General features: G+C 57.9%; 2 protein-coding genes across 3 annotated transcripts in view; one reads left to right on the forward strand and one right to left on the reverse strand.

The window, feature by feature from the left end:
* The window catches only part of Macrod1 (mono-ADP ribosylhydrolase 1), a 142,093-nt gene that overhangs the window by 4,489 nt on the left and 109,812 nt on the right, over window positions 1-27,792 (reverse strand). For both annotated transcript variants that reach the window (XM_074048267.1, XM_074048273.1), the window contains exon 4: window positions 8,732-8,761. In XM_074048267.1, the coding sequence (XP_073904368.1) occupies window positions 8,732-8,761 (30 nt within the window). The remainder of the gene's footprint in view (window positions 1-8,731; window positions 8,762-27,792) is intronic.
* Window positions 26,489-27,792, forward strand: part of Flrt1 (fibronectin leucine rich transmembrane protein 1) — a 73,623-nt gene continuing 72,319 nt past the window's right edge. The window contains exon 1 of the mRNA XM_074048260.1: window positions 26,489-26,634. The gene's annotated coding sequence lies outside the window, so the exon portion shown is untranslated. The remainder of the gene's footprint in view (window positions 26,635-27,792) is intronic.

A 27,792-nucleotide genomic window follows, 5' to 3' on the forward strand; every position in this document is an offset into this window, starting at 1 on the left:
CTGGGGTCCCTCTCAAGAGAGATCAGCCCCCTTCCACCTGTCCCTGGGCAGCTGGGGAAAGTCCTGGTCCCTGGGACTTCCTGGTGGGGGCTCCTGGATCCATACCAGCCAATCCACTCAGTCACTCAGTCTTCATTCTCCTTTCCCTCCCCTCCCCTCCCCTCCTCTCCTCTCTCCCTTCCCTTCTCTGCTCTTTTTTTGAGACGGGGTCTTGCTGTGAACCCAGGCTGCCCTCAAATTTGTGATCCTCCTGCCACAGCCTTCTCTTGTGTTCTGGGCTCACAGAGGTTACCACCACATAGGGCTGGCCCTGGATCTGCTTCTAGGCCAACAAAAACCCCTCGAAACCTGCAGCTCAATCCCCTCCCCCGCAATGCCCAGGTCAGCAGAAAACCTGGGGTCTTTCCTGTCATCCTGTTCATCAGGCCCAGGATGCATGTTCCTCTGGCTGTGACCAGCAGAGGGTCTGGGCGCCCCTTCCTGTCTCTATCTTCAACCCCCCTCAAGACCAGGTGTTCATTTACTGTTCCCAGGGGGCGCTGCCATTTTCTCTGCTTTATAGAAAAAGAAACTGAGGCACAGAGTGGGAAACAGCCCGTGTCACACAGCTGGGTGCTACACAGTCAGGGACTCTTGGCAAAAGGGCCCTGGCCGCCTTCCCATCCGGACCTCCCGCCCTGAGCCACCCACCCTTGTTGGCCCCTCTTCATCCAGCCCCTTCAGGAAGGTGTTTCTACACCTGCTGCCTCCATGTCTGCCAGCCCCTCCCCACATCCACGCATTCCCTCCCAGCAGAGGACCTGCTGTGGGGACCCTCTTCTATCTGGATTCCCTTGTGCCCCCCCACTTCTGCAGACCTGAGCTGTCACATCAGGTGCTCCTGGCTCGCAGGCCACTCCTCAGAGGCTGCTGCTCTCTGGGAGCTCCGTCTGCCTCCCTCCCCACCCCAAGCCATCCTAGACCTCTCTGGGCCCTGGCCTCTGGCCAACCCATGACCCTCTGCCCGGTCTTAAGCCCTCCCCAAGCAGGGAGACTGTGACATAGCTATGGGACAGTTCTGCCCTCCTGGGAGCAGTGGGCAGAGGCCCCTTACTCCTGAATCAGTCTGCCTTGTGGTCTAGAACCTTCAGCTGGCTCCTCATCCCTTCCCAGATGCCGGTCTCCCCAGCAGGGGTGGGAGGGAGGAAGGCGGGCAGGCACCCTTGCACACCAGGTTGGGCAGAGAAGGGCAGGGGCCAAAGCCTGGCTCTCCTCAGGGCCACCAGAAGCAGAAGGCAGCAGGCTCCATGGGGGCCACCCACCCACAAAGGCAGTGAGGACTGTTGGCGGCTATTCAGGGTGCTGTAATATTCATGAAGGGAAGATTAGATATTTAAATTTATTCAGCAATAAATGTGTCTCAGTGGGGGAGCATTCCTCATGCTAAACAAACAAGCAAGCAGGGGCTAATTAATTATTTACAGGAACACGAGGAGTCTATGGCCTGGGTAAAGAAGAGGGCAGCCGTGCCCCTGACAGAGGACGGGACACCCTGGCTGGCCCTCCACCTCTCTACCATCTGTAGGGCTGATTTCTCTTTCTGGAAATTCTGGCTACAAGATTGCTGGTTGCTTTGGGCAAGTCACTCAACCTCTCTGAACTTCAGAGCCCAGTCTCAAGAGAGTTGTGGGAAGTGCCGACATAGACTGTGAGGTGGCCAGTGAGATGGGAGAGGGGACTCGGCCACAGGACTTAGCCACTTGTCCAAGTCCAACAGTCAGAGGTGGAACAGAAATTGACGATCCCATTTTACAGAAGTAGAGACAAAGGCTCAGAGAGGCAAAGTCAATTTCTCAGAGTCACAGAGGCCTCGTAAAGGCCACAGTTGTCTGGTCAGTGCTTCCTGCCCCCCACCTGCCCTGCCCGGGCCCCTTTGGGCTCCTAGAGCAGGGAAGAGAGCAGGAAGGAGGTAGGGTCAGGTCCTGGCCTGAGCAGAGCCTGGCTGGACCCCCATGGTGCCACGTCTCCCAGGCTCTGAAATCAGCTCACTGTGGCCATGGGGACCTGGCTTCCAGTGACAGTGACAGTGGACCCAGCCCTATGGGACATGGGCTGAGAAGACTCCCAGAGCTCCTTCCCTATGACGGGCTGTTCTACCCGATCTCCGGTCACATTCTTATCTGTATACCTCAGTCCCTCAACGGAACAGCACCTCCTCCTTGCTTGGCATGGGCATTTAGTCAGACTGCATCGCTGTCACATTGTCACTCTCTTCACAGATGGGAAGACCCAGCAGGCAAAAGACTCCTTTGCTCTTTCATGCTCTCAGGGTCTCCTTCCCCAAGGACAGGACTTGGTGCCAGGGTGGAGGTTTCCCTGGGGAGCTCTGAGCCAGCAGAGAAGATGAAGAGGGCTAGAGGGGCTGGTGGTGGGAGAGGCCCATGAGGGGCAGAGGCTTGGGAGGGAGGCTGGGAGGGCTGCACCACTCCAGGCCTGGATTGCACAGGGGCTGGGCCGAGGGAGTCCTCTTTCCACCTGGACACTGCCCCTGGCCCTGGGAGCTGGGCTCTGGCTTCGAGGTAGCCACACCTTGGTTTTGTGTGTGTGTGTGTGTGTGTGTGTGGTACTGGGGTTTGAACTCATGGCCTTCACCTTGAGCCACTCCAGCAACCCTATTTTGGTGAAGCGTTTTTTGAGATACGGTCTCACAGAACTATTTGCCCAGGCTGGCTTTGAACCACGATCCTCCTGATCTCTGCCTCTGGAGTAGCTGGGATTACAGGTATGAGCCACGGGCTCCAGGGTAGTAGCCACACCTTGGTGTACCTGCAGCTGCCACCCAAGAGGGTGCTGGCTGTGTGAGAAGCAGACCCCTGCCCCCCTGCTCCCCCCCCCCATACACAGGGGGCAGACCAGCCTCAAAGCCTGAATGAATGACAGACCCACCTCTCCTGGCCTGGCCTACCCCCATGCTGTCCACCTCTGACGTCCTAGGCCTGGCTGGGCCTTGGGGGGCCACGATTCTGATAACGCCAGCCTGTGCCTCTGCCCACGCCCTCTGGTCACTCATTCAGTCAGTAACCCCAACAGCCCTCAGCGCTGTGCAAGGCCTGAGCTTGGCCCAGCTGGATGCAGAGCCCACCCTCAACAGGCCCCACCCTTGAGGTGTCAAGGCGGGTGGCGCCCCAGGGAGAAGACGGATGGACGACAGCTCCGCGATGTGATCTGAAATTCATTATGGGGTGAGATCAGCTCCTTAAATGGGGATTTGAAAACATTAGGGCTTCATTATGTACACAACGGCAGTGCCTCATTCATCATGCAAAAATCACTCCCGTTATTAAAGATCCCTGTGGCAGCTGCATGCAGGGCCTTGGTGGCATCCTGCCTGCTGGGGGTGGGGAACAAGCCCCATAGGCCTACTGGCTTACGCTGTGCCATGGGGCAGGGGCCAGAACCCAGTGCCATCCTCCCTCTTACCCAGGGAGGGCTGGCCAGTTGTGGGGGTGGGTGGGGAGCCTCAGTTTCCCCATCTGCAAAATGGGGCTTTGTGGTCCACCCCATGGTGTGGGGGAAGGGCACGTGAGATCCCGCTGCGAGAGCAGTGAGCACTCACAACCCCTGGTTGCAGTGAGCACCACCACCAACTAGGGCCATGTCACACCCTGTTCACAAAACCTCCAACGGAGCCTACGAGTCCTCAGAATCAAGTCCTCAGCTGTGACAAAGTAACCCGGGCCTCTCTTGGGCCCCTAGCCTCCACTTAGAGCAACAGCCTCCCTCATGAGGCCCCAGTCAGCTGCAAATTCAACAAATGTGCAACAGAGTCCAGCCACGTGTCAGCTTTGTGCTGGGCCAGGGAGGGGACACCAGCTCTGACATGACCAGCAGTGACTGGGAGGAGAAAATGGATCTGGACGGAAAGGGAGAGAGAGAGCAGGAATGGGTGCTTCCAGCATTGGGAGGCCCCTAAGAGGGGCATTTGGACCGAGCCCTGAGTGACAGAAGGAACCAGGCTGTGAAGGACACTGGGAGGAGAGATCCAGGCTGAGGCCCTGAGTCTGGGGCAGCAGGGCTGAGCCTGGGACCTGTGAGCAGTGAGGAGTCCGGGGGAGACTCTATCATGGTGGGTTGTTGTGAGCAGGCGATGGGGAATTTACTGTCCCTTCCTCCTGCACCATTTGCAGACAAACCCAACCTCACATCCAGCAGCCCTGGGCCCAGAGCCCAATTCTCCAGGGGAGCTCCAGGCCACCTGCTGCTTCTGAGCCCAGCACGTGGGCAGGGAAGGTAGCTGCACGCTGCATGGTCGCCAGAGCACTGGGCAGCCCATGGGCCATGGAGGCCACATTTATCTGCTTCCTGAGCCAGGCCACAGCTCAGCAGGGCAGGCGAGTCTGCCTTTTCCTGCGGCCACAGAAGACATCAAGGCTTAGCAGAGGCGATGGGAGATAGCCAGGCGAGGGCCAGCAAGCAGGCGACAGGCTGCGGGGTCCGAAAGCTCAGAGGCCTTGCTACTGCCTGCCCTGGAACAGCAAGGCAGTGAGCAGTTAGCGGGAGGAAGGACAGCGCCGAGGAGAGACAGGCAGCAGGAAGGCGGTGCAGGAGTAGAAGAGCAAGTTGGCCAGAGAAGCCCTGAAGAGAGCTGGACACAAAGAAGGAGGGTTGAAGAGGTGGCCCTGGGCAGATGGACTCAGAGACAGACAGATAGACAGCAGGAGGGGGATAGAGAGACAGAGGGGAGGGAGAGGGCTGAGGGTGCAGCTTGTGCTCATGGCGGGGGATGCTATGATGGGGTCCAGGGGAGAGATGCATAGGTGCCAGGCTGGAGCTGGACAGAGAGGGAGGGGCAGGCACCTGGGCACAGATGGCCGCAGACAAGTCTACTCTGAACCCCTACTGTCTGTCCAGCAAGTGCCCCTTAGATGGTCCAATGGAGGGAGGGCAGATTGAACTTGAATAACCATCAAGGGCAACAGAATGAGAGCCAGAGTGAGTCCCTAGGGGCTGCCATGCCCCAGTGTCAAGGACAGCACTGGACCGTCCACATAGAGCTGGTGAGGGACAGGTGGATTACCCCAACATGGAGCGGCTAAAGCTAGGTAGGAAAGCTGTGACAGGAGCAGCAGGTGCAAAGGTCCTGTGCCAGGAGAAGGCTGTGAGGGCAGCCCAGCCATCCTGGCTTCTCCCAGGGTGACACACACTGACCTAGAAGCTGGGTGTGCATAGCCAAAGGAGTGGTAGGCACCGGGTCCCGGGAGTTTGGGGGTGCTGCTCCCCACAGAGACCAGGACTATGAGGAGCACAGGGCTCCCTCCCCATCCTGCCTGGCTCTCCTGCCAGGGATCCCACCCACTCCTGGAGCTGCCCTTGGGGCGCTGGCCACAGGGAACAGAGATGGCGCCGTGCAGAGGAGGTGGCTCTGAATTAATCTGTCACTAAAGCTTGGCCATGGCAGGCGCAGTCATGATTTAGATGAATAATTGAAACGCTCCGATACATTTATTATCCCTTTAGTGCAAAAGTGGCAGAGAAAGACGAGGGGTAATTGAAAAAGAGCGCACAAATCTCCTGGAGAAAGCGCCCCTTATCGCCAAGTAAACATTTCAGTCCTAATAAACAGGAGAGGGGCCCTGTCGATTCTTCCTGATTTAGGGCCCGCCTCTCTTCTTACCATACAATAGGAGAGTGTTTTTAAAATTTTTTATTGAGCCAATAAAAGGCTTTTCAGGAGGCAGGTGGGAAAGAGAGGCGGTTAGAAGAGTGGGCTTGGAAGTCCCCAGCTCTGGTCAATCCCAGCCTCTGCTGTCCCAGGCCATTAGCTCCTCCCTGGGAGCTTCTCCATCCTACCATGTCAGATGAACTCCTATTCAGCCTTCAGGACCCATGTCCAATGCCCTCCCAGCTGAGAAGCCTCCTACCAAACAGGACAGGGTCTCCTTGGGGACAGAGCCAAGTCCTGAGTCCCAGCATTTGGCATTGCCCCCAACTAAGATAGAGCCCTGAGAAGGAGCAGAAAATGGGGGAGAGGTTCTCCCCAGGATTCAGTGTGTCCACAGAAGACCAGGAGTCTTTAACCTCCAGGTTAAGTCCTTTAGCTAAGCACTCCTGGCAGCTCTCCCTGAGGTTGGGGGGGGTCCATGCAGCCCCCCGTCTTTGCTCCCCAGAGGCTGAGGTCTCCTCTGGGCCCAAATCACCAGACACTTGCAGGGACACTGCACCAAAACCTGCAGCCAGGACCAGGCCCTTCTGAGCCCCTGCTCAGAGTTGAGCGGCTGTGGCTCGTGGCTGCCCCTTTCCCTGGAAGGGCTGGCCCAGGAGGACAGGGCTATGGCTGTTCCCAGCCTCAGGGAGCCACCCATGAAGGGGCGGCCTCCCTTCCATCATTGCTGGCTGAGCAGTGGCCACAGAGTAGGGGCCACCTAGGGCTCAGGTCTCTTGGCCTCTGGCTTGCAAGGAGGACATGGAGGAGGGAGTGATGAAGAATGGCCAGGGAGCACAAGAATGACCCCAGGGGTCAGTGCTAAGGACAAATGTAAGGGAGAGAGACAGCTGCTGACCTGTGGCTGAGGAGACAGTGCTTGTTCAGTGTGGGGGTGGGGACCAGTGAGGGTAAGTAGAGGCCTGAGCACCTTCCGGAGGAACCTCAGGCCTCTGCAGAAATTCTGGGGTCTGTCCAGGCAGTCAGATGGGGACGTAGTCCCCTCAAGAGGCCAGGGGTTTTGGCTAGGGACCAGGGGAAGGAGAGATATCAGGGCAGGACAGGCCCCGGGGGCCTGGGCCCAGTTCCATTTTAGTCCCAGGTAGTGCCAGGCCCCCCCAGTTCCGGCATCACCCCAACACAGCTCCTTCCCGCACCTCCACCTGTTCCAATCACATTAGCAGAGTGACAGCCCCAGCAAGCCTGACGGCTCCATAAATCTCAGAGGCGTTAAAAGGCTGGACTCCAGGCCCACTTCCTCCAGGTTCGCCGCACCATCCATCTTGGCGTCTGTCAGGCCATATATGGCCCGCTCTAGCCTCCCCTCTCCCCCAAGGCTGCAAAGGGAACCAGAGGGACAGTCCTGATGGCCCCCAGCCTGGTCAGAGCAGGTTCTCCTGGACTTCCCAGAGGGAGATGTCAAGGAGCCACCCCTTGCTCTGCCTAAAACCTCCAAGATTCTGTCTGACACCTCAGGGGCAAGTTCTTCTCTTGAAGTGTAAGGCTGTCCTCACCTTTACCATTCATTCATTCAATGAACATTCATAGAGTACCATGTGCCAGACCCAGTTCTGGGTGATTCAGTCTTTCCTTCTCAGGGGAAAGAAGACAATGAAAGTGGTGAACAATGAGTCACATAGCATGGTAGAAGGAGCTAGGTGCTCTGAGAAATGTAACAAGCAGCGCAGGGTAAGGGGCAAGGGTGGATCAGCCGAGGTCACTGCAACTTCAGTCAGGGGTCAGTTCCTTCACCCAGAATTCCCTTCCCACCCCTCCTGGAAGAGATGCCACCTCCTTCCAGAAGTGTCTCTGATGCCCAAATCAGGACAGTACTCCTGGTGGAGCTCCTGTGGTGCCTGTGATCTCTCCCCAGAAGGTCACTCTCATCTGCACTGGATGCTCAGAGGACAGGAACCAGGCCCATCTTGCATGAAAGTACCTGCCCTGGCACCCAGCTCAGGCCTGGCATACAGTAGGTGCTCAAGTACTGGGTGGGAGAATGGATGGATGGAGGAGGGGGCACCATGAGTGGAGCAGGACAGTGGCAGTCAGCAAGGGCCCAGGTCCTCCAAAAGCACAGACTCCCAGTCCCCTTCCTGGGTGGCTGTGACCTCATGGGGACAGCCAGAGGAGAAGTGAGGAGGGAGGGAAACCATCTTTAGCCACAAACAGGCCCCCTTCTGCATCCTGGCTGGTCACCGACAGCTCTTAGCGCTGCTCTTATTTATTCCTGACCTTCGCTGACCCTTTTATTTTCCCCCTTTTAAAACCTGGCCTGGGCCCCGCCACCGCTGCGGTAAACACGGCCCCCGGGATTTATCCCACGGCACATTAACCCCTGCCCCCCGGCTCACCAATCATCCTTTGCTGCACAGACAGCGCCACGGCTGGCGGGACCCAGGGGCTGGGTGAGGGGCTGGGTGGCTGATGAAGCGGCAGGCACAGGGGACAGAGATGCCCCCTTCGTGGCACCTGCTGACTCTGGCTGGGCCCACTCTGACCTCTGAGCTGCTGCGGCTGGCCCTGCTTCCTGCTGAACATCCTAACAGTGCATATGGCACCCTTGGGGGTCCCGTCCTCACCCATTTGTCCCCACCTGGTGCCTGAGCGCCTGCTATTTGCCTGGTGTAAGCTGGAGGTGGGGCAGACGCTGCCCAACACAGAGCCACCCTTGGAGGTTCCAAAGCAGGAACGGATAAAGAGCTGACAAGATAATTTTGCCCTTGCAGGTGGGGACACTGAGGTCAGTTGGCACAGGGCTTCTCAGGCCACTTGGGCATTGGGGCAGAGTCGAGTTTGTCACATCACACTGCAGCCCCCAGTGCCAGCTCTGTCCAGTTATAGAGCAGGAGGCCTGCATAGCGGAAGGGGGGGGGACTTACTCAGGCCACCCAGAGGGGAGGGAGTCTGGCCTGCCACCAGGCCTCCAGCTTTGTCTAAAAGGACAGCAGGCTATGCTGGCTGAGATAGTGGGGGCTGGCAGGCTGAAACAGGAGCTGCTACCCAAACTCCCCACTCCACCCTCACCCCAAGACACAGGGGTCTACTCACCACCTCCACCTCCAAGCAGGGAGCTGTTTGCTGCAGAGCGAGAGAGAAAAAAAAGAGAGACAAAACAGGTCAGTAGGGAAATGGCTGTGGGGCAGGTGGCTGTGTGGGGAAGAGGAGCATGGGGTGGACAGCTGTCACCTGAGTAGCAGGCTCAGGACCGTCAGCCCTTGGACCATGGACACAAGGGCTCCCAATGGGCCTGGGGTTTGTAGGGTGACAGGGAATAGAGGCACAATAGGGTCCCTAGGACTGCCTGCTTAGCCAGAAGCAGCTACGTGTGGGGTCAGAGTGGCAGGCGACTTATCCTGTGTCCCTTCACCCTTTCTTCCATCCCACATTTCCAGAGGCTAACCATGCCTGCCTGGTCAGGGATGCAGGGAGGACAGGGCAGCGGGCTTCTTGCCCTTGGGGCTCATAGACTGCCAAGGGGCACAGAGTCCAGGCCACCAGGAAGAAACTGTACCTGGGCAGGTGTGGTAAACACTGCCCAGGATGGAGCAGGAGGTGTGAGAACATGAACCCAGTGGGGGCATCTAACAGGAGAGTGACACTGGGGGTCCGGAACACCTGCCTGGCAACCAACAGAACAGGGCTGTGCCTCAGTTTTCCCATATGTAAAAAGGGCAGAACAACCTCACATCACAGGATTGGTGTGAAGGTCAAGGGAGAGGAGGCCTTGCCTCTGAACCTGGCCACAGGAGGGGCCCTGGCCACTGCCTAGCTGTGAAGTGACACCGCCAAGGCACAGCAGGACAGCTGGCCACTCTGGCTTCCTTTTTCCAGAGCAGACCTGTCCACCTCGCTCTGCTCAGCTGCCTGCCCTTTCTTGCCTCCCCACGTGCCTGACATGTGGACAAAGCAAGGCTGGTGGCCCCTCTGCCAGGATGCCAAGGCTGGTGGTCCCTCTGTCAGGATGCCACGGCTGTGACAGGTCCCCACCCATCTTGAGCTCTCCTCTGGCCACACGGCCTGTATCCATGAGAGGTGCCATGGAGAATCAGGAAAACGGATGGGTGAGGTGGCAGGGCGTCTGGCTCAGGTGCTGCCCAGGTGGGCAGGACCCAGGCAGAGGGTGCTGTGCCTTGGCTCCTACGGCTGAGTTCCTACCCCACCTTTCCCCATGACGGTTGGGGGCCATTTCTGGGCCCCCCAGGCTGCGGCCTGGGGCTTTGTGCGGAAGCTGTGGAGGCTGCTAAGTGGAGTCGGGTGGCTCAGAGTGGCTGCTCTCCCAGACCTGTCAGCTCTTCGCTTGGGGAATAATTAATTCCACAGCCCGAAAACCCAGGGCTGCAAGTTGCCACGTTACTTGTGAGATTAATACAAGCAGCTAATTAAGATGGAGAGGCGAGGAGCAGCCGGGTGCTCCCAGAACAGGGGTGGGGGCCGTGGGGAAGATGGTGAGGCAACTGGAGCCAGGCTAGAGCCGAGTGAGGGGCTGGCCCCCAACAGCTCCGGATGTGACCTGTGCCCTCAGGGTACACATTTCCACTGACCCAACAGGACAGTTGCCAGGCACAGGCTGAGTGTTTTGCACAGAGGACCCCACTTATCACCATAGCAAGACCACCAGGTGCGGCTTTCATTCCCATTTTACAGAGAAGGAAACTGGAGCTGGGAGAGGCAGAGTCACATAGCAGGATTGGAACTGGGTCTGGTGACTTCAAAGCCAAGCCACAAAGAGCAATTATCATGGCTGCTCCTTCCTGTGGCTAGGCTTTATCCGGGTCTTGACTGCTGCTTCCTGCCCAGCAGGTCTTGAGGTAAAGGTAAGGGGCTGGGCCCTGGACAGCCGTGCCCAGGAGCCCAGGCCACTCAGGCTCCTTCGCCCTAGGGCCTGTGCTGGCGGCTGTCGGAAGCTGCCCTCCATGGCCCGTCCCTGCCTCCCCCCATCACCTCTCTCTTAATTAACACCGCCTGCAAATGAGCTGGCGCCAGCTCAAATGGGCACTGTGCCAAATGGGTTGGCAGTGAGCCTTGACGGGGTGGGAGGGGAGGGGTGGGGTGCTGACCTGCCGCTCTGCAGGCCCCTGTTGGAAGGGGATGCGAACACCTGCCTGCCCGGCACCCCAAATCCTGCCCTGTGTGGCCTTGTCCAGGGGCTCCGATTTGACCTACACAGAGGACTAGGTCCTTGGCATCAGCCAGACCTACCCTCAACAAAGAGGTCTTTTTGTTTCTTTGTTTGTTTGTTTTGAGATGGGGTCTTGCGGGGCTGCCCAGGCTGGCCTTGAACTCCTGGGCTCAACTGATCCTCCTGCCTCAGCCTCCTGAGTAGCTGGGGCTACAGGTGTGTGTCAGCACACCTAGTCTTTAAATAGGGTCTTTGAATTCCATGAGCGACTGCGTTTGGGGGCTTGGGAGGGGCCTGAGGCTTGTTGGGGCTCTGGTGGGGTGCAGGTTCCGGGACACCAGGTCCCCAGTCTGTCCCCACTCCCCAACCTGCTCTTGTCTGCTTGTCGCCCCCACTGTGGGCTGAGATGCCCCCTCCCTGGTTGTGGACTCATCTGTGCCACACTCCACTGGACTTGATGAGCTGGCTTCCAGCCCAGTGTGCCCCTGTGACCTTGGGTGCCCCCAATACTATCACTACCAAGGCCTCTGCTCCGCTCCTGGGGGCCAGGGACCTGGGGGCTCTGCCCCAGCCTCCCACGTGTTCTTTCTGTGGCTATTCTTGCTGCCTCCCCACCTCCGCCTGGCTCAGGTCCCCCTCTGTCCCCAGCACTGCCATCCCCAAGGGTGGGCAGGGTGGGTCTTCTGTATTTGGGCCCCAGCTCTCTGCCTAGTAGGCTCTGGCAGGTGCCCACTGCCCAGTGAGAAGGACAGGGCCAGACCTGAGTGCTTGACAACTGTCACCAAAGGTCAGAGGAGGCCCAGGGACAGAGGCAGCCCTAGCCCGTTTCACTCTCTAGGCGAAACATTTTAATTGAGTGCCAACCATGGGCAGGGCTGTGCTGGGCACCAGGTACAGAGACGAACAAGGTCCAGGCTGGGCCTTGGCGATCCCAGTCCCAGCGGGCAGCGGGGAGTGGGAGGCTGATGGAAAGTTACCCTGGGACACGGCACGGGAGGACCTGAGGTCTGGTGAGGCATGGAGACCGCGGGGTGTCACAGGAGAGGTGGCATGCAGCTTGAGGGATGCAGGGATGCAGGTCAGAGGAGGAAAGGTGTGGGGGTCCCACCCGAGCAAGAGCACTGAGGCGGGAAAGGACCCTCGGAGAGTGAGGAATGGGGTGGGGGGGTTGTTCATGACAGAAGGAACAGTCATGGTCATAAGCAGTGCCGCTTAGCTCTCCCTGCAGGGTGGGGGAGGGTCAAAGGGACCAGCTGCCTGCAGAGGGAGAATGAGGTTGGGGACACAGGAACCAGGGACAGGGAAATGGGACAGGGAAGGGAGAAGGGGGGCAGAGCAGGGGCTCAGGACACCCACCGTTTTTCCTCTTCTGCTGCCCCAGCTGCCCAGCCCCCCACCCTGCCTAGCAACACGTCATTAAGCCACTCCAGCAGCTGGGGCCCAGGAGAACCATCTTCCCCACTGGGCATGGTAGGCCTGGGGCCCATGAAAATGTTGTAATTCCTTTTACTATCAGAAGAAAAAAATGAACTTGTAGGTCAAAGAAAACGTTTTAAAATATAATACTAATATATTTGTCTTTATGCCAACAAAGTCATAAAATAGCATTTTGAAGGTTTTTATGGAAGAAGGGGCCCAAGGCCTGGGCCCAGGCTGGCGAGCCCTCGGGGGGTCGGGGCGTGGAGCTCAGGTAGTGCTGGCTGCTTGGGAGACACTGGGACTGTTTCCCACGGGAGGCCTCAGAGCCTAGGGGACAATCTTCACATAATGTAAATCCAAGCAGCTCCTGCTTTACCCTCAGCTTTCCAATTAAAGCTCTTCCAAGGCTGGGCCGTGGCTCAGGGACAGAGCTCTTGCCTAGCACACACAAGGCCCTAAGGAAAAAAAAAAAAAATGCCGGAGCTCACGTATCTTAGCTACTCAGGAGGCAGAGATCAGGAGGATCACAGTTCAAAGCCAGCCACCAGCAAATAGTTTGAGACCTTATCTTGAAAAAACCCATCACATAGAAAGGGCTGGTGGAGTGGCTTAGGCAGTAGAGCACTTACCTAGCAAGCTCAAGGCCCTGAGCCTGAGTTCAAACCCCAGTGCCACCAAAAAAAAAAAAAAAGCAAACAAAAACCATCCTTATAGGAAGTCCAAGAGAAATGAGCATTTTGTTTCCTTTTTGCTTCCAAGGCCTCACAAACACATCACCCCATCCTTTTCCCTTCTCCCTCTGTCCCTCCTTCCCAGGTCCTCAAGCCTGCCCTATCCCCTCAGCCTCAGGACCTTTGCATGAGCCCAGGCCTCTGCCTGGAAGAGGCTCTTCCAGGAGTCAGCCTTGAGGGATGTGCCCACCTACTGGGGGCTAGAGCAGGTCCCTGTCACATCCTCCCCATGGCGATGAACCACGGTCCCCAGCATTCCCACCACCCAGGTAAGTGCCAATCTGGACACCCCAACTTGTGTGGTCCCCCCACAGCTGCCTGTAGGACATAGCAGGACAGGTTAGAGAGTCACTTATCTAGGCCACACAGGACTCATCTGAATCCGAGTCTGCCCAGTCCCAAGTCTGGGGCCCTCTACCACCCGGTGTTGCAGGAGAGTGGGGGTCACAGCAGGTCCTGAGGAGGGGCATCCCAGAGAAGGGGCTGGCCCAAGGGCAGTGGCAGGAGGCCCAGTTGCCTCCTCGGGTGGAGGAGCTGCCTAGGTTTTTCCCTAATGGGGACTAAATCCTCCAGGCCAGGAAGGAGGGGCCCCCCAGGGAGGCGGGGGTGGCAGAGAGGAGAAGCAGTGACCCGAGGAAAGCGCTGAGCAGGTGCCTGGGCCAGGGAGGGGCTGGGCGGTGACTTTGAGGAGGACACAGTGGTGACTTTGAGGCAGCCTCTGCACGTCTCCACACCTTGGCTCTTCTACATTGTTCTGGTCTGCCTGCCTGAGCGGCTGGGGAGCTGGGGGCTACTCCCCCCAGTGCCCAGCCCCTCGTGAGCCAGAACTCAGCTTTGGCAAAGATGTATCCTGCTCCTACTGTGTGCCAGGCGCTGGGACACAGATGGGCAGGGCCCCGCTGGCACAGAGCTTCCTCGTCCAGCAGGGAGACAGCCAAAGACAGCAGAACGAGAATACACTTGAACCAGAATTACTGTGAGTGCCAGAAATTGTGAAGGAAATCAAAGGAAGGAGAAGTGAGATGGGGCAGTAGGGGGGCTGGTCTCAAAGGGGTGGGCAAGGACGTGCTGACTAGAGAGAGCCAGCCTGCAGGAGCACCCACCAGGCAGGGGAAGGCTGTGCAAAGGCCCTGAGGCTGAGGCAGAGTGAGGACGGGAAAGGTCAGGTGGCTGGAGGCAGGAGCGGCCCACGGAAGCCAGGGAGTTAGGTAGAGGAAGGATGCCATGCAGAGATCAGCCTGGGGGTGCCCAGGGCCCAGTGCCTGGCTCTTGGGTACACGGGGGCTTAGGGGAGGGGCTTCTGTGGTCAAGAAATGACACGCTGCGTCTCCCCACCTCCCACAGGTCGGCCGAGGGGGTTAGTTGTTTAAAACACGTTTTAGACTAGAAACACCCCACGGATGGAATGAAATGTGCCATGTGTTGAATTCTGAAGATAAAACAAGAGACTTCAAAGGCACTTCGAGCTAGGAGAGCAGTCGCCATGTTTGATAAGCACTGTCCCCTAGGCCAAGGTCACTGTCCTCAGAGGGGTGGCTGCTGGGCAGTGAGCAGCGGGCAGGGCCTCACGGGGACATGGGCTCACCAAGTGGTCCTCTGGCAAGCTTCCCCGAGGGACTCCGACAGCCATCCTAACATGTACACACTCCTGCCCCACTTACGGACTAGGAAACTGAGGCCCAGGGAGGAGAAGCAGCCTGCCCCAGGTCACAGCCCTTAGATGGAGGAACCCATGTGCTTGTTCTCTGCCAGAGCTAATCCTCTCCTGAATCCCTCAGCTGTGATCTTGGGCCAATGACTCACCTCCTGGACTTGATTTCCTCATCTGCAGGTGGGGAAGTCATTTACCTGAGATCCTCGGGAGCCCCACACGATAAAGGTAAAAATGCACACAAAACTGCTGAGGTCTCCTACACTCTGTCTCCGTCAGTGTTCTGTTGCTATAATAAAATACCAGAGCCTGGTAATTTATAAGGAATAGAAGTTCATTTGGCTCATGTTTCTGGGACTGGGAAGGTGCTGCATCTGGAGAGGGCCTGGTGCCGTGTCACAACATGGAGCAGGGCATCACTGGACAGAGCCACATCAGTATGAATCTCTTCCTCTTCTTAGGCAGCCAGTGACACCATTGTGGGGCTGGTCCCCACCCTTGGCTCATCTAACCCTAATGGCCTCCCTAAGGCTGCCCTTCACCTACCATCAATGTGAATTGGGGGCATTAAATTTCCTACACTTGAACTACTGGGGACACATTAAAACCACAGCTGGGCTTCACTGTGGCACTGGACACAGAAGCTGGGGTCCCTAGGCTCCCAGCTCCATTGGGGAGAAGCGTGAGGTTGGCCTGCTGACTGTGAGTGACAGCGGCAGTGGCTTCTGCCTGTGGACTCTGCTCACCCATTCCTAGGGAGAACAAGAACCTTGCTGGGTATGCAGCTCCATTTCACAGATGGGGAAGCCGAGGCTCAGGTAAGCGGCAGACCCGAGATCCCTTAGTTGGGGTAGTGGAGACAGGAATTGAATCCTGCTGTCTGACTCTGCAGCCTGGGCCTCACCAAGCCCCTCAAAGGTTTGGCTTGTTTGCCTCCAGAGCTGACTGCTTGCCACCTCTCCTGAGACAAGTCTGCGGATCAGCTGAATCTTCTGGGGTCATGTCCAGCTGACCTCCCCTTCTAAGGTCCCTCCTGGACTCCTTTCTGGTGGCTCCGATGCCCTACACCTCAGATCGGCCTCCCTCACCCCTGTACTCTCACAGCTCCCCACTGCCTACTCACCCTGTCCTACTCTGCAATCCCCATTCCAGTGCCCCTATCCATCCCCATGTCTGTCCCCGAAATGTCGCCAGTCAGCCATTTAGAGCTCGAAATAGGTTACTTGGCTGTGTTCCCACTAGCTTGGGCCTCCGCTTTGTCCCCTTCCTGCCTAGGTTCCCTGGGCCTCTGAGACCCAACCTCCTGGTCAGCAGCTCCAAAGCTGGACCCTGACTCAACTCAGTGATGGTGACAAAGAGGTCAATGCCAACTCTCTCTCTCTCTCTCTCTCTCTCTCTCTCTCTTGCGCGAGCGCGCGCACACACACACACACACACACACACGCACGCACGTACACATGCACACTCCTCCAGGCCCTGTCCCTAGCACCCACATACTGGTCTTTTGCTATGCAAGAAATTCACGTTCACGGTCAGTTCATTGCCACATACACAAACCACAAGAGCGCCGTGCGTCAGGCTAGCTCATCCCGCAGACTGGGCTAGCCCCAGGACATACCTCACAGGACCCATCAGACGCTAAAAAACCAAAACATAGCTCATGAACCATTATCAAGTGCACTCTGTGCCTGGCGTCGGGCCGTGTTTCTGGTTTATTCTTTCTTTGCACTTTTCTCCCAAGAGCCCAATGAGGGGGTCCTATTATTTTTGCCACTTTACAGGGGAGGATATAGAGAGGCTTATTGAGGGAGGTCAAGTGACTTGCCCAAGGTCACACAGCCAGGAAGCGGGGTGGCAGTTGATTTCCAACTGAGCGCTGTGGGGCTGCAGACCCCCAGCTGCTGTTACCCCCTCCTCCAGCCGCAGTCAGCACTCAGCTTCTCCCCATTAGTATAACGCCAGCATCCCTGAAACCCAATTACCAGGAGATGGCTTGGGCCCCAGCCAGCCGGGTGTCGGCTCCATCTCTGTAGGAAAGAGGGGCTGGGACCCATGGCAGCCCCTGGTGGGGGACAGGGGAGGCAGCTAGGAAAGATGGGAGGGCCTGGGGAAGGGCTGCAGTCCCTCCACAGTTCGGGGTTGGCAGGGGTATCCCCTCTGTTCAGCTGCAGCTGGACAGGCCCACAGCCCCTAAGGAAAGGTCCTAGGTTCCTTTGCCCCCTGCTTGCTGGGTGACCCTGGGCAGTCCCCTACCCACTCCAAGCTCCAGTTTTTTTCTGAGAGGAGAAAACCAAGGGCTATTTGTATAGGAAACAAACCATGGTGAAGAGAGGGCACTGGCTCTGAACAGCCCACCAGGCCCGGGTCCCCAACTTCCAGCCCCTCGAATGCCCACCCATCTACAGTTCCCGCAGCCCTTCACCCCTTCACACCACCCTCTCCCGGCACCTGTGACCCCTGTCAATCTATGTCCTACACATTAGATGTCACCAGGGGCTCTCTAGGGAGGGGAAGAGAAGCAGGCTGACATGCTGGCGCTCTTCCTGTGATACCTGGAGCCATGCTGGGATGCAGCACCAGGCCCTCACTGCAGGAGGCCAGCCTGAGAACCAAGAGCCAAATGAACCTCTGTTCTTTATAAACTCCCTGGCCTGTGGTATTCAGTTATAGCAGCAGAACATGGACCCACGCCTGCACTGATAAATACAATGCCACAAAACAGTGGGACACCCTCATACCCTGGGGACACCGCCACCCTGAGTTTCACTGTGTGCATCCTCAACAAAAGGCTTGGTACACATGTCCCTGGATGATGCAAAAGCTGAGATTGGTCCGGGCAGGGCCACACTGCTCCAGTGTGGACCCACTACCGTGTATGTGCCCAGGGCTCAACCACCTCCCAGGCAGCAGCCACCATTCTCCAGATGATGGATGGACCGGCAGGCTCAGCTTTGTCCCTTGCAAACAGCAGCAGTGGTATCTTGTGTGCCAATGTCTCCCTGGGAGTGGGCTGCAGGGCTGTGGTATATATGCATCTTTAACTTTACTAGTATTGCCAAATTGCTCTCCAAAGTGGTTGTTCAGATGATCGTTTTAAAATATAAATTAGATCATGTCACTTTCCTGCTTAAAACTCTCAAATAGCTTCCTATTATACTTAGAATAAAATCCATATTCCCCTTCGTGTGTGGCTGCTGCATCCCACGCTCCTCCATCCCCCCAATTTCCTGGCTTCCTTTTCTTCCTCAAATAGGTTTGGCTCTTTCATGCCCCAGGGCCTTTGCACACCCTGCTCCCAATGTCCTGCACATTCTTCTTCTGGCTCTTTCCAAACTAGCTCTTTCTTCTCCTCCTCCAGGTCTCAGTGGAAATGTCACCTCCCCAGAGAGGCCTTCCCTGACGACCTGGTTAAAGCACCCTTTTTCATTCCTCTTTTCACCCTGCTTGTTTCCTTTGGAGTCTACACCATAGTCTCAGAATGACCTCATTCTCTCATTTGGTTGCTGAGTTTATTACTAGCCTGGCAGGATGAACTCATTTGCTTTGTTAAATTCTGCATCCATGGAGACTTAGGGTATAACTCAGTGGTACAGCACTTGCCTAGTATGCTTGAGGCCCTGGGTTCGATCCCCTGCACTGCAAAAACAAACAAACAAAACCTTTCAAGGCCAGCATGGGCCTGAAGTGCTGCTCTTAGGATCACTTATTCATTCACGGGGTGGGGTGAATGAGAGGAGGGGAGCTGTGGGACAAGGGTTCTGAGCAGAAGGCTGTGTCTGAGGTGAGGGCAGAGAGGGCAGCCAGGCCTATGGAGCCCTCCTGGATCCTTCCCCATGACCGTGGGGAGTCATGGCAGGTGCTGGAGCTGGGGTGCAGCAGGGCTGAGCCTGAACTTTAGGAAGATCCTCTTCTGAGCTGAGACAGGATGGGCTTGGAGGCAGGGGCAGAGAACAGCAGTGGCCCTGGGTGGGCTGAGGAAGGGCAGGGAGGAGAGGCAGTGCTGAGTCCATGGGGTCGGATTAGAGGAAGGAGGCCAACAGGACTGGTTCAGTTGTGTGAAGAGTCACTGCACTGGTGTTGCAGTGACTCGGTGGGGTGGGGGGGCATCACCTTCCACTGCCCTCTGCAGGGAGCTGGCAGAGTCCCCTGTGTCTGGCCTGTGCTAAGCCCCTGCAGTCACAGGCCCAAGGACAGCTTTGGAGACTTGCTCAGATATCCATTTGCACAAAACACCGCTCATGACTTGGGTGGGAGACAGATAACCTGAGAATCATCCCTGGACCCTCCTGCAAGATCCCCTTGGCTTATCCCAGCCCCCGTTGTAGAGCTGGGAAACTGTGGCCCAGAAGGAAAGGGATCAAAGATGCACAGCTGAGCTCCCACCCGTGGTTGCTTCTGGAACAGGAGAGTTGCACGGGGGCCAAAAAGATGAACCCTTCCCCATAAGGACAGAAGAAAGGCAGTGACCACCTGCTACAGAGGGAATTAAAGTTAGATACCAAGGACTCCAGAGGCCACCAGACATGGCCTGTTGGGCTCCTCCAGTTGGGCTCTCTGTGGCTGCCCAGGACTCTCAGGACAGAGGGCTGTGGGTGAGGCTGGTTCAGGGCCACTCACCCTGGGAAAGGCCTGCGCGAGTAACTCTAAAACCAGCGCTGGGTTCTCAGGGGCCCCACAGGCTTCTGTGGGAGGGATGAGAGGTCCTAGTTCCCTCCTGACCTGAGTTGTGATGAGGACACTCCCTCTCCTGTAGGCCTCCGAGTGGCCATCTGACCTCATCCAGGCCTTGTCCTGTGGGGACAAAGAGAAGCCTAGTCCCTGCCATGATCAGCTCAGGGTCTCCCCTGACCTGGGTGCATCCTTTTCTTCTCTCTCCTCCTGCCCTCCACTTCGTGGAGGAAGAGGGAGGAGAGAGGAGGGAGAGGGAAGGGGAGAGGCAAGAAGAGGCGGGAGGAGGTGAGGGAGGAGGGAGGAGGTGAGGGAGGAGGGAGGAGGGAGGAGGCCTCGCGTGGCCGCCATTGGTATGCGTGGCCCAGCCTTTCTGCTCAGCTCTTTAAGAATCCCTCCTCGGCGGCGGCCGCGTGGTGGTTGCCAGGCAACCCATCTCGCCCCGCCCTCAATGGCTGGCCCCGTCCCCTCCCCCTCCTCCCGCGGCTCCTCCCCCTCCCCCCGCGCCCAGCCTCCGCAGGGTGCGGAGCTCAGAACCTGCCTGGCCTGGCTGTCCCGAGCCCGGCAGGTAAGGGCCTTTGAGTGACCTCACCAACCCGGACCCTGGTCGTCACCTCTGCCCCCGCAGGCCTTGAGGAGGGGGACCTCCGGTTTAGCGAACCCTTTCCCTTACTCTCCTCCTGGAGCACCCAGTCTGGCGGGCCGGGCAGGTGAGGGTTCCAGAAGATGTTCCGTGTTGTGTGAACTCCCTGAAGGAAGCTGGGTGGGTTAGAACCCGCGTCCTCAGAGTCCCTCCCTCGCCCGCCCAGGGCATCAGCTGCCTGCTGGAGTCTCCTGAGGGGACCGAGGGGACCCAGGGAAGGGCCCAGGAGCCACAGTTCTCACCTTCAGCTGGGCGCTGGGACTCCTCGTGGGGCTTAAAGGGGGTGGGTGTGGGGAGGAGAACGAGGCAGTAAGACTGGAGAAGGGGAAGGGGGGAGGACTGGAGAGTTCTGAGGCCCCCCCCAGAGATGGGGCAGGGAAGTCACCACAGGTGGGGAGGGGAGGGGGGCAACAGAGGCCTCTGACCCCTCCCTCCCTTTCTCTTTCCTTGGACAGTCATTGGGACCCTATCCTCTGGTTCTCTGTCTTGGGGCTGTCTTCCTTGGACAGGACCCTACTTCTCACTCCCAATATGGCAGCCCCTTCCCATAGCCTCTGCACTGCCAGAACACCCAGCCTCTGATCCATCCTGCACTTCTCGCCTCACCTCCAGGCTGGCACCAGGCACATGCCAGTCCCTCCACATGGACTTGTGAACTTGGATGTGTAACAGGTGAATGGTGGCTGAGGCCAGGGAGGCTTAAATCACAGTAAAAGGCATGTCCTCTGCTGGAAATAATGGCTGGGAGGAAGGGAGGGAGGCAGCCCTGGGTGTCTGGAAGACATGGTGGGGGATGGGGAGGTGATGTCACTTGTGGGGAGAAGAGGAGGTTCCCAAAGGGAAAAAGAGGCCCATCTGAAGCCTGGAACTAGCAGCCTCAGTCTTGCTCAGGTTCCAGTGGACTCCCCACCCCTCCAGGTGGCAGGGTCCTGCACTGGCCTAGGCCTGGGTTTTGGCCCTCTCTGGAATTTTATCCCAACCCACCCACTGCCTCCCCCACCAAGACTTCATACTGCACACTCGCCAGGAGTTGAAAGGGGGCCTGGCCCCTTCAGAGTCCCTGGAACCATCATCCTGGTAGTCACCAGTTTTATTTGAGGTTGGCTTTGGGACAGCTCTATCACTGTTGCCATGCAGGGATCTTTCAGCCTGACACCGGCTGTATTTGCTATTCTATCCATTCATTCACTCATTCCTTCAGCAACCCTGGACTCCCTCTCCCCATACCCCCGGCACTGTAGCAGATGCTGGGGACACGGAGGACCAAAACAGGACCCACTATGCCTTCAAGGTGCTCATAGTCGGGTGCAAGAGACTGATGCTAACAAGACACACATCACTGAACACAGACACCTGATCCTAAGTCACACTATATGATTTTACTATGCTGCCTGTGACATCATCAACCACACCCTGGTTTCAGAGAGATGGATATGTCCAGCAGCTAAAACACAGAGTCACGGGCATCCAAATTGAGCTAAGTGTCATGAACAAGAAGCATAAAAGCCAGGTGTGGTGGTTTGTGTCTATAATCCTAGCTACTCGTAGGCAGAGATCAGGAGGATTGCGTTTTGAAGCCAGCCTGGGCAAATAATTTGTGAGACCCTATCTCCAAAAACCCCAACAAAAAAGGGCTGGTAGAGTGGTTCAAGGTGAGCCACTGAGTTCAAACTCCAGTACTGTAAAAAAAAAAAAAAAGCATAAAAGGGAGCAGAGAGATGGACAAGGTAACTGCTATGGTGTCTGTCCCCCCCAGAACTCACGCTGAGCTGGCTGTGGTGGTGCTTGTCTATAATTCCAGCACAAGGAAGATCACAAATTTGAGGTCAACCTGGGCTACATAGCTAGTTCGAGGGCAGCCCAGGCAACATATCAAGACCCTGTCTCAAAAAACCAAGAGCCTGAGACAGGCCCTGCGTTTGATCCCTGGTACCACAAAAAAAAAAAAAAAAAACCAAAAACTTAATCTCCCAAAGTCACATGTTGATGGTGATAAGGTGGAGCCTTTGGGAGGTCACTGGGGCAGGTGAGGTCATGTGTGTGGGGTCCTCACGAGTGGCTTTCTTTTCTTTTCTTTTTTATGGTGCTGAAGCGCAGGGCCTTGTACTGCTAAGCCGAGCTTTACCACTGAGCCACACCTCGGCCCAACATTAGTGGCTTCCTAGAAAGACAGAAATCTATGTTGGCAAGCTTGCTCTGTCTTGACATGTGATGTCCTGCACTCCCTCAGAACTCTGCAGTCCTCACCAGCAAGAAGACCACCAGTTGTGGCTCCTTGACCTTCAGAACCTTGAGCTAAATAAATTTTTGCCTTGATACATTGCCTAATCCATGGTATTCAGCTATAGTAACAGAAAACAGACTAAGACAGAGACCCAGTAAGAAAGGTGGGGTGGAAGGAAGACTCTTGAAGGACAGGGTGGCCAGGCCCTGGCCTGGGGTTGAGGAGGAAGCAGGTCCCCTGTCCCAGGATTAGGAGTGGCTCAGCAGCAGGGAGCTGTGTATGAGGCCAGCCATGTGGGATGTACTTGTCCTGGCCAGCAGCTTCCCCAGATCACTACTCAGATTTGACCCTTCCCTGGGGCCCAGCATGCTCCCAGTGCCTGTCCTGGGGAGCTGCTGACTTTATCCTACCTGGCTTTGTGCCTTCTGTGCTCATCCTTGAATGAGGAGTCCTCTCTGGGACATTCCTCCTGGGCTGGGGGCCTCTCTCTGAAGCTGGACCTGGGACCTGCCAGCCACTCCCACACCCCCACCCTGTGCTTTCAGGGAGAAGCACCAACCCCTCTGTTGCATCCACAGGACAGTTTAGTGCAGAATGGAAGGATGGGGTGCATGGTGGAGCTGGAACTTGGATCAGAGAAGCTGCTGGAAGTTTCTTATGAGGTCTGGTTTGCCAGCCAGATGTCCCTAGAGCTGTGTGCAGAGCCAGCTCACTCACAGGCCACACGTTTATAAATCCATGTAAATGTCCCAGAATGCACCAGCCATCATCTGGGAGCCAAGGGCTGGTGGCCAGGTATTCAGTATCTGTGATTCTCTGGGTCCCAGGGAGGGACCTTGGAGAGCAGTGACCTCTGAGACTGAGACCCTAGAGATGGGGACAGGAAGTCCCTTGGAAAGCCCTTAGGCTCTGGGTGTGACTAGGAGTCCACAGAGTCCCCAGATCAGGTGCCAGGCTGAGGCCTGAGGGGAGGGATAGCTCAAGGTCAGTGCCCGCTCCCTTTGCTGATTCCCAACCACTGTCCCAGGATGGCCTCAGTCCTGCATGCCCAGCACCTAGCCTGGGCATGCAGTAGGTGAGATCCTGTCCCTCGCTTGGGCCAGGTCACTCCCCTCCCCTCCCCCTCCTCCCATCCCAGAAAAGAATGGATGAGTGAGGCCAAGAGCGGCACAGCCTTGGTTGACAACAATCTAATCATGGTGAATATTAGACAGTATAGCTCTTGGGACCTCACCAGACTGTCACATTAGCTGCCAGAGGTCTGCGATGGCCCCATTAATATAAGAAACGAGAGGTGCAGTGAGGCTGGGCTGGGAGAGTGTTCAGGATCCCCAGTTAGTAAGGAGTGAGGTGGTGAGCCAAAGCCACATTTACCTAAAGAGTGTACATGGGTGGCTGGGGAGGCCAGGCTGCTGAGGGCAGGGCCAGGGTGACCTTGGCTGTCCAGTGGAAGGGCCCAGTGCCGAGCTGCTGGATATTGCATGGGTTAGCGCTGCCCTGGGAGCAAGGGAGCTGGGGCTTGGTGAGCTCAAGGTTGAAGCTGCAAAGTGTCACTGGATGACACTGTGCTACTCTCGTTGAGAGCTCTCCATGAGGGCACAGCTCACTGGACTAACTCTGTTCTTCTGGGCAGTGTCCTCGCCTTTCACCACTGACCCTGTCCTCATGGAGCCTACAGAACCAGAGGCTCAGCAAGTGTTTGTTGACTAAACAAGTGATCTTTCTAAATCTCCTGTCTTGTTGTCCTTGAATTAAACTCTTTTACTGGAGCCCTATTCTTCCTAGGATGAAGGCCAGACTCCCCAGACTTTTCCAAGACCCTGCACACCAGGCCTGACTGACATTAGCCACTTCATCATCCACGCCACCCCCTGAAACCAGTTCCCCAACTCTAGCCAACAATTCCTGATTGTAAGGCCCAGTCTTTCCATCACCGTGCTTATGAGCAGCCTGCTGTAATGAGTTTCTCCTGCTGCCTGCCCGGAGCCTTCCTCCTGACTCTCCAAGACCCAGGTCAAGAGCCGCTGCCCTGGGAAGCTGTCCTGGAGGTCAGATGACTTGGGCCCCTGTGCCTGGGAGGGGGTGTGTGTCACATGCTGAAGCTTGTTTCAGCAAGATCCTAAGCTGTGACTGTGCAGGCGCCCTCCACTCTTGCTGGAACTCCAGCTTTGCCAGGGTGAGGTCCAACACAACCTGATTCACTCTTGGTCTCAGACAGCAGCCAACACCCAGCAGACTTCTAACAGTATTCCCTGAACTGTGTGCAGCCACCAGGTGTAGCTAAGCAAGTTTCCATACCCAGCTGGACGGAATATCACACAGCCATTAAAACCACAATTATGAAAGTGTCATTTTGATATTTAAATGCAACATGGCATATAAAGGTATATCCAAACCATTCGTCCCGCTCTAAGGATCTGAGTGCCCACTTGGTACCAGCCCTGAGCCTGGCATGGGGAGGCAGGGATGGGAAGGGGTTCTGTCTAGAAGAGGAGGAAGGCAGGCACATGATCCCTGAGCCACACGCCGCTAAGTGATGTGATGGAAGGATGACAGAGCCCCGGGGTCCCCAAGTCCATCTGGGGGTCTGGGAGGCAGAACGGAAAGCACGGCTCTGTAAAAATTATAGCTGTCTCTGCATGGACAAGCCTGGAAGGGAGCGGAGGAAGGGAGAATGTTGACGCCACAGGGCGGTGGCATTGTGGGTGATTTTTCCTTCCTTTATTATTGGGTATAATGCTGTTTAGGCAATAAATAAAAATTGGGAGGAAAAAATAGCTGTTCAGTGAATTGAGTAGAAACCCAGAAAAGGAAGAAAAAGAGGGAGGGAGGTGGGGTGGGTGAGGTGAGGAGGGAGAGGCAGGCAGTAAGGGCAAAGTGGGGGCTCACAGTGGGGTCAGAGGTGACCTCTTCAGGTAAGGCTTAGTTGGCTCAGGGCAAGAGGGACCTGCAGCACAGAGGAGGGGGAGAGACAGGCCAGTGGACCACTATCCCTCACAGCACCTAGGACAGCATCTTGAGGGGAGGTGGCCTGGGAGGCCTTGAAAGACTGCAAAGAGCAGAGTGGTCTGGGCTGCTGGAGTTGGGAGGGTGGGGTAGAAGGTGTTGAGTGGGTCTGCAGAGAGGGGCCCTAGTCAGACAGACTGTGGGCAGGGTGGGGGTGGACCTTCCAGCAGTGGGGCACTGCTGGAGATTCTAGGCAGAGACAGGGACCTCTCTGAGCAGCCCTCCAGAGGAAGGAAGCCAGGAAGGGACACTGAGTTTTGTGACAAGGTCTAAGCAGGGAAGGTGAGGCTGAGCAGATGGCAACATTCCATGGAAACCCCAAGACTGGGGACTTTCCAGCTAAAAGGACAGTCTGGTCTACAAACCCCCAAGCCCCCACAAAACAAGTGCAGGCTTTCTCTGCGATCCTAATATAAGTCAGGCACACCTCGGAATAACGTATTGAAGCCAAGTCCTTAACGCTCCCATTTTACAGTCAGGACACTGAGGCTTGGAAAGGTTAACTAACTTGCCCAAGGTCACGGTCAGCTGCTCGGGGGGGCGTTGCTCAGAGAGAACCCAGGGGCTTAGGGGGTGCAGGGGGGAAACTGCAGGTGAGGGGTCTGCGTAGGGAAGGGGCGCCAGGCAGAGAGGAAGGACTTACCTTGGCCCGCGGAGTAGACGGTGGGCACCTGTTTGTGAATGAATGCATAGGTGGACGGACGAATGAATGAATGGATGGATGGATGAATGAGTGGGCAGAGAGGAGGGATGTACCGGGAGGCTGCGCGTGAGCGAGAACCCCCTTCTCCCTGCCTCCCCCCGCCCCGTTCCGAGCGCTGGGGGCTGGCTTTGGGAGCCTCCCTCCCTCTAGTCCCTAGTGTGGTCGGCTCCCCAACTCGTCCTTCCTCTCCCCGCCCCCCCAGCCATTTTAGCCGAGTGTAGGAAGAGGGGGACGCGGAGGCCGCTTCTCCCCAGCTGGACCAGAGTCCCCGCGCGGCGGCGCAGCCTCCCGCGCCGGGTCCCGCCGGCCAGTGCGCAGCGCGGCGCCCCCGCCCCCGCCGCCTCCTCCCCGCCCGCTGCCTCCCCCTTCTCCGCCCTCCCTCCCTCCCCGCTCCGCGCCTGCACGCACCGCCCCGCCGCCGCCGCCGCCACCGCGAGGGGAGAGGCGGCCGCACAGCCTGGTTCCCCGCGCCCTGCTCGCCGCCGCCGCTGCTCGCGCGGGCACCGCCGCTACCCTCGCCCCGCCGAGCGCACCCGCCGCCGCCGGGCGCAACCCCGCGCACTCCTCCCGCGGCTCCGCCGGGCGCCCGAGCCGGGCAGATGCGCCGCCGCGCGCCCCCCGCCCCGGGCCCGCCACCGTGCTCCGCCGCGCGCCGGGGGCTCCTCTCCCGGGCCCCCCTGGGCGCCCTCCGGCTCGGGTTCCCGCCCGCTCCTTGGAATAACCCCTGAGGCTCCAGCCGTCGCCGCAAAGTTTCCCGAGGAGACCCGCCTCCCCGGCCGCTGCGCAGGTAAGGCAGGCTCCACGGGGCGGGGGCCGGGGCCGCGCGTCCGGGACAGGGCGCCGGAGCGGGGGGCCGCGGTGCTCGGAGGCGCGGCGAGATCGGGCTGCTCGGCTTTGCCAGGCTCCGCGGGAGACGTGCAGCCTTTGGGATTCCGGGTGGGGGGTCCAGAGTCGAGAGCCCGGTGCCAGTGGCGCTGGCCCCGCCACGGGGAGGCGCGGGGTTCCGCGGCCGGCGGCTCCGCTCCCCCGAGCAGAAGCTGAAAAGGGCGGGGGCTCGGCTGGAGCCCCGGTCCGAGCTCATTCTGCGCCCCGGGGGAGGCGGCCCGGCCCGCAGGGGACGTTGCCAGGCTGGGCAGGTCGGTCTCAGCTCCTGCTTCACACCCGGGAACCGGAGGGTGAGGGGCACACGGCGAGGGCAGCCGCTGGCCGGGGCGCCGCGCTCGCGTCCCCACCAGCCGCGTGAGTCACGGTTAGAGCGAGGTTTTATTTTTAAAACGACTTCAAGGGGGGCATAGGCAGCCTTCAACTTCCCTCCCTGTGCGCGCTGTGGACTGTCAGCTGGTGAGGGGCTGGGGCTGTGCACCTGGCGGCTGGAATGGCAGAACGGTGGGACTTCGGGTTGGGGGGCAGCGGGGTTCCCCCCACCCCTTCAGCTGTCAAGACAAGGGAGCAACAGACCGCGCGCACGCCCCTCCTCGCGCAGAGCCAGGAGGCCCAGGGGTGGAAGGCTGGGGAGCGTGTTGCCCAGCTGCAGGGAACCGTGGCTGATCAGAGCTCTCCTAGGAGGAGAAAGTTGTGAGGCAGCGACATCAGGGAGCTGCCCCAGGCTTCCCAGCGGCCCCTGGAGGGCTTCAAGGCTCTCAGGGCGTGTGGTTTACAGAGAATCTAGCTCATCTGGGGTAGGTCAGGCCCCCAAGGCCCAAGTCCTAGCTCTGATGTGAATGAATAAAGCCAAGGCAGGGGGGATGGAGTTGAGGGGGTGACTGAGTCCAGCCCTGCCTCACCTCCACCTCTGCACCTTCATGAGGATGGGGACTAACCCCACCCTTTTCCCCCTCCTCAGGTGGCTTAGGAGTTGGGGAGGAGGCTGCCTGTGTGGGGCAATCAGAGCCTGGCAGGACTCAGGATGCTACTGGTAGAGGGATTATGAGCTGGGTACCCCCTC

This window comes from Castor canadensis, chromosome 1 (genome assembly GCF_047511655.1).
Source record: "Castor canadensis chromosome 1, mCasCan1.hap1v2, whole genome shotgun sequence".
NCBI lineage: Eukaryota > Metazoa > Chordata > Mammalia > Rodentia > Castoridae > Castor > Castor canadensis.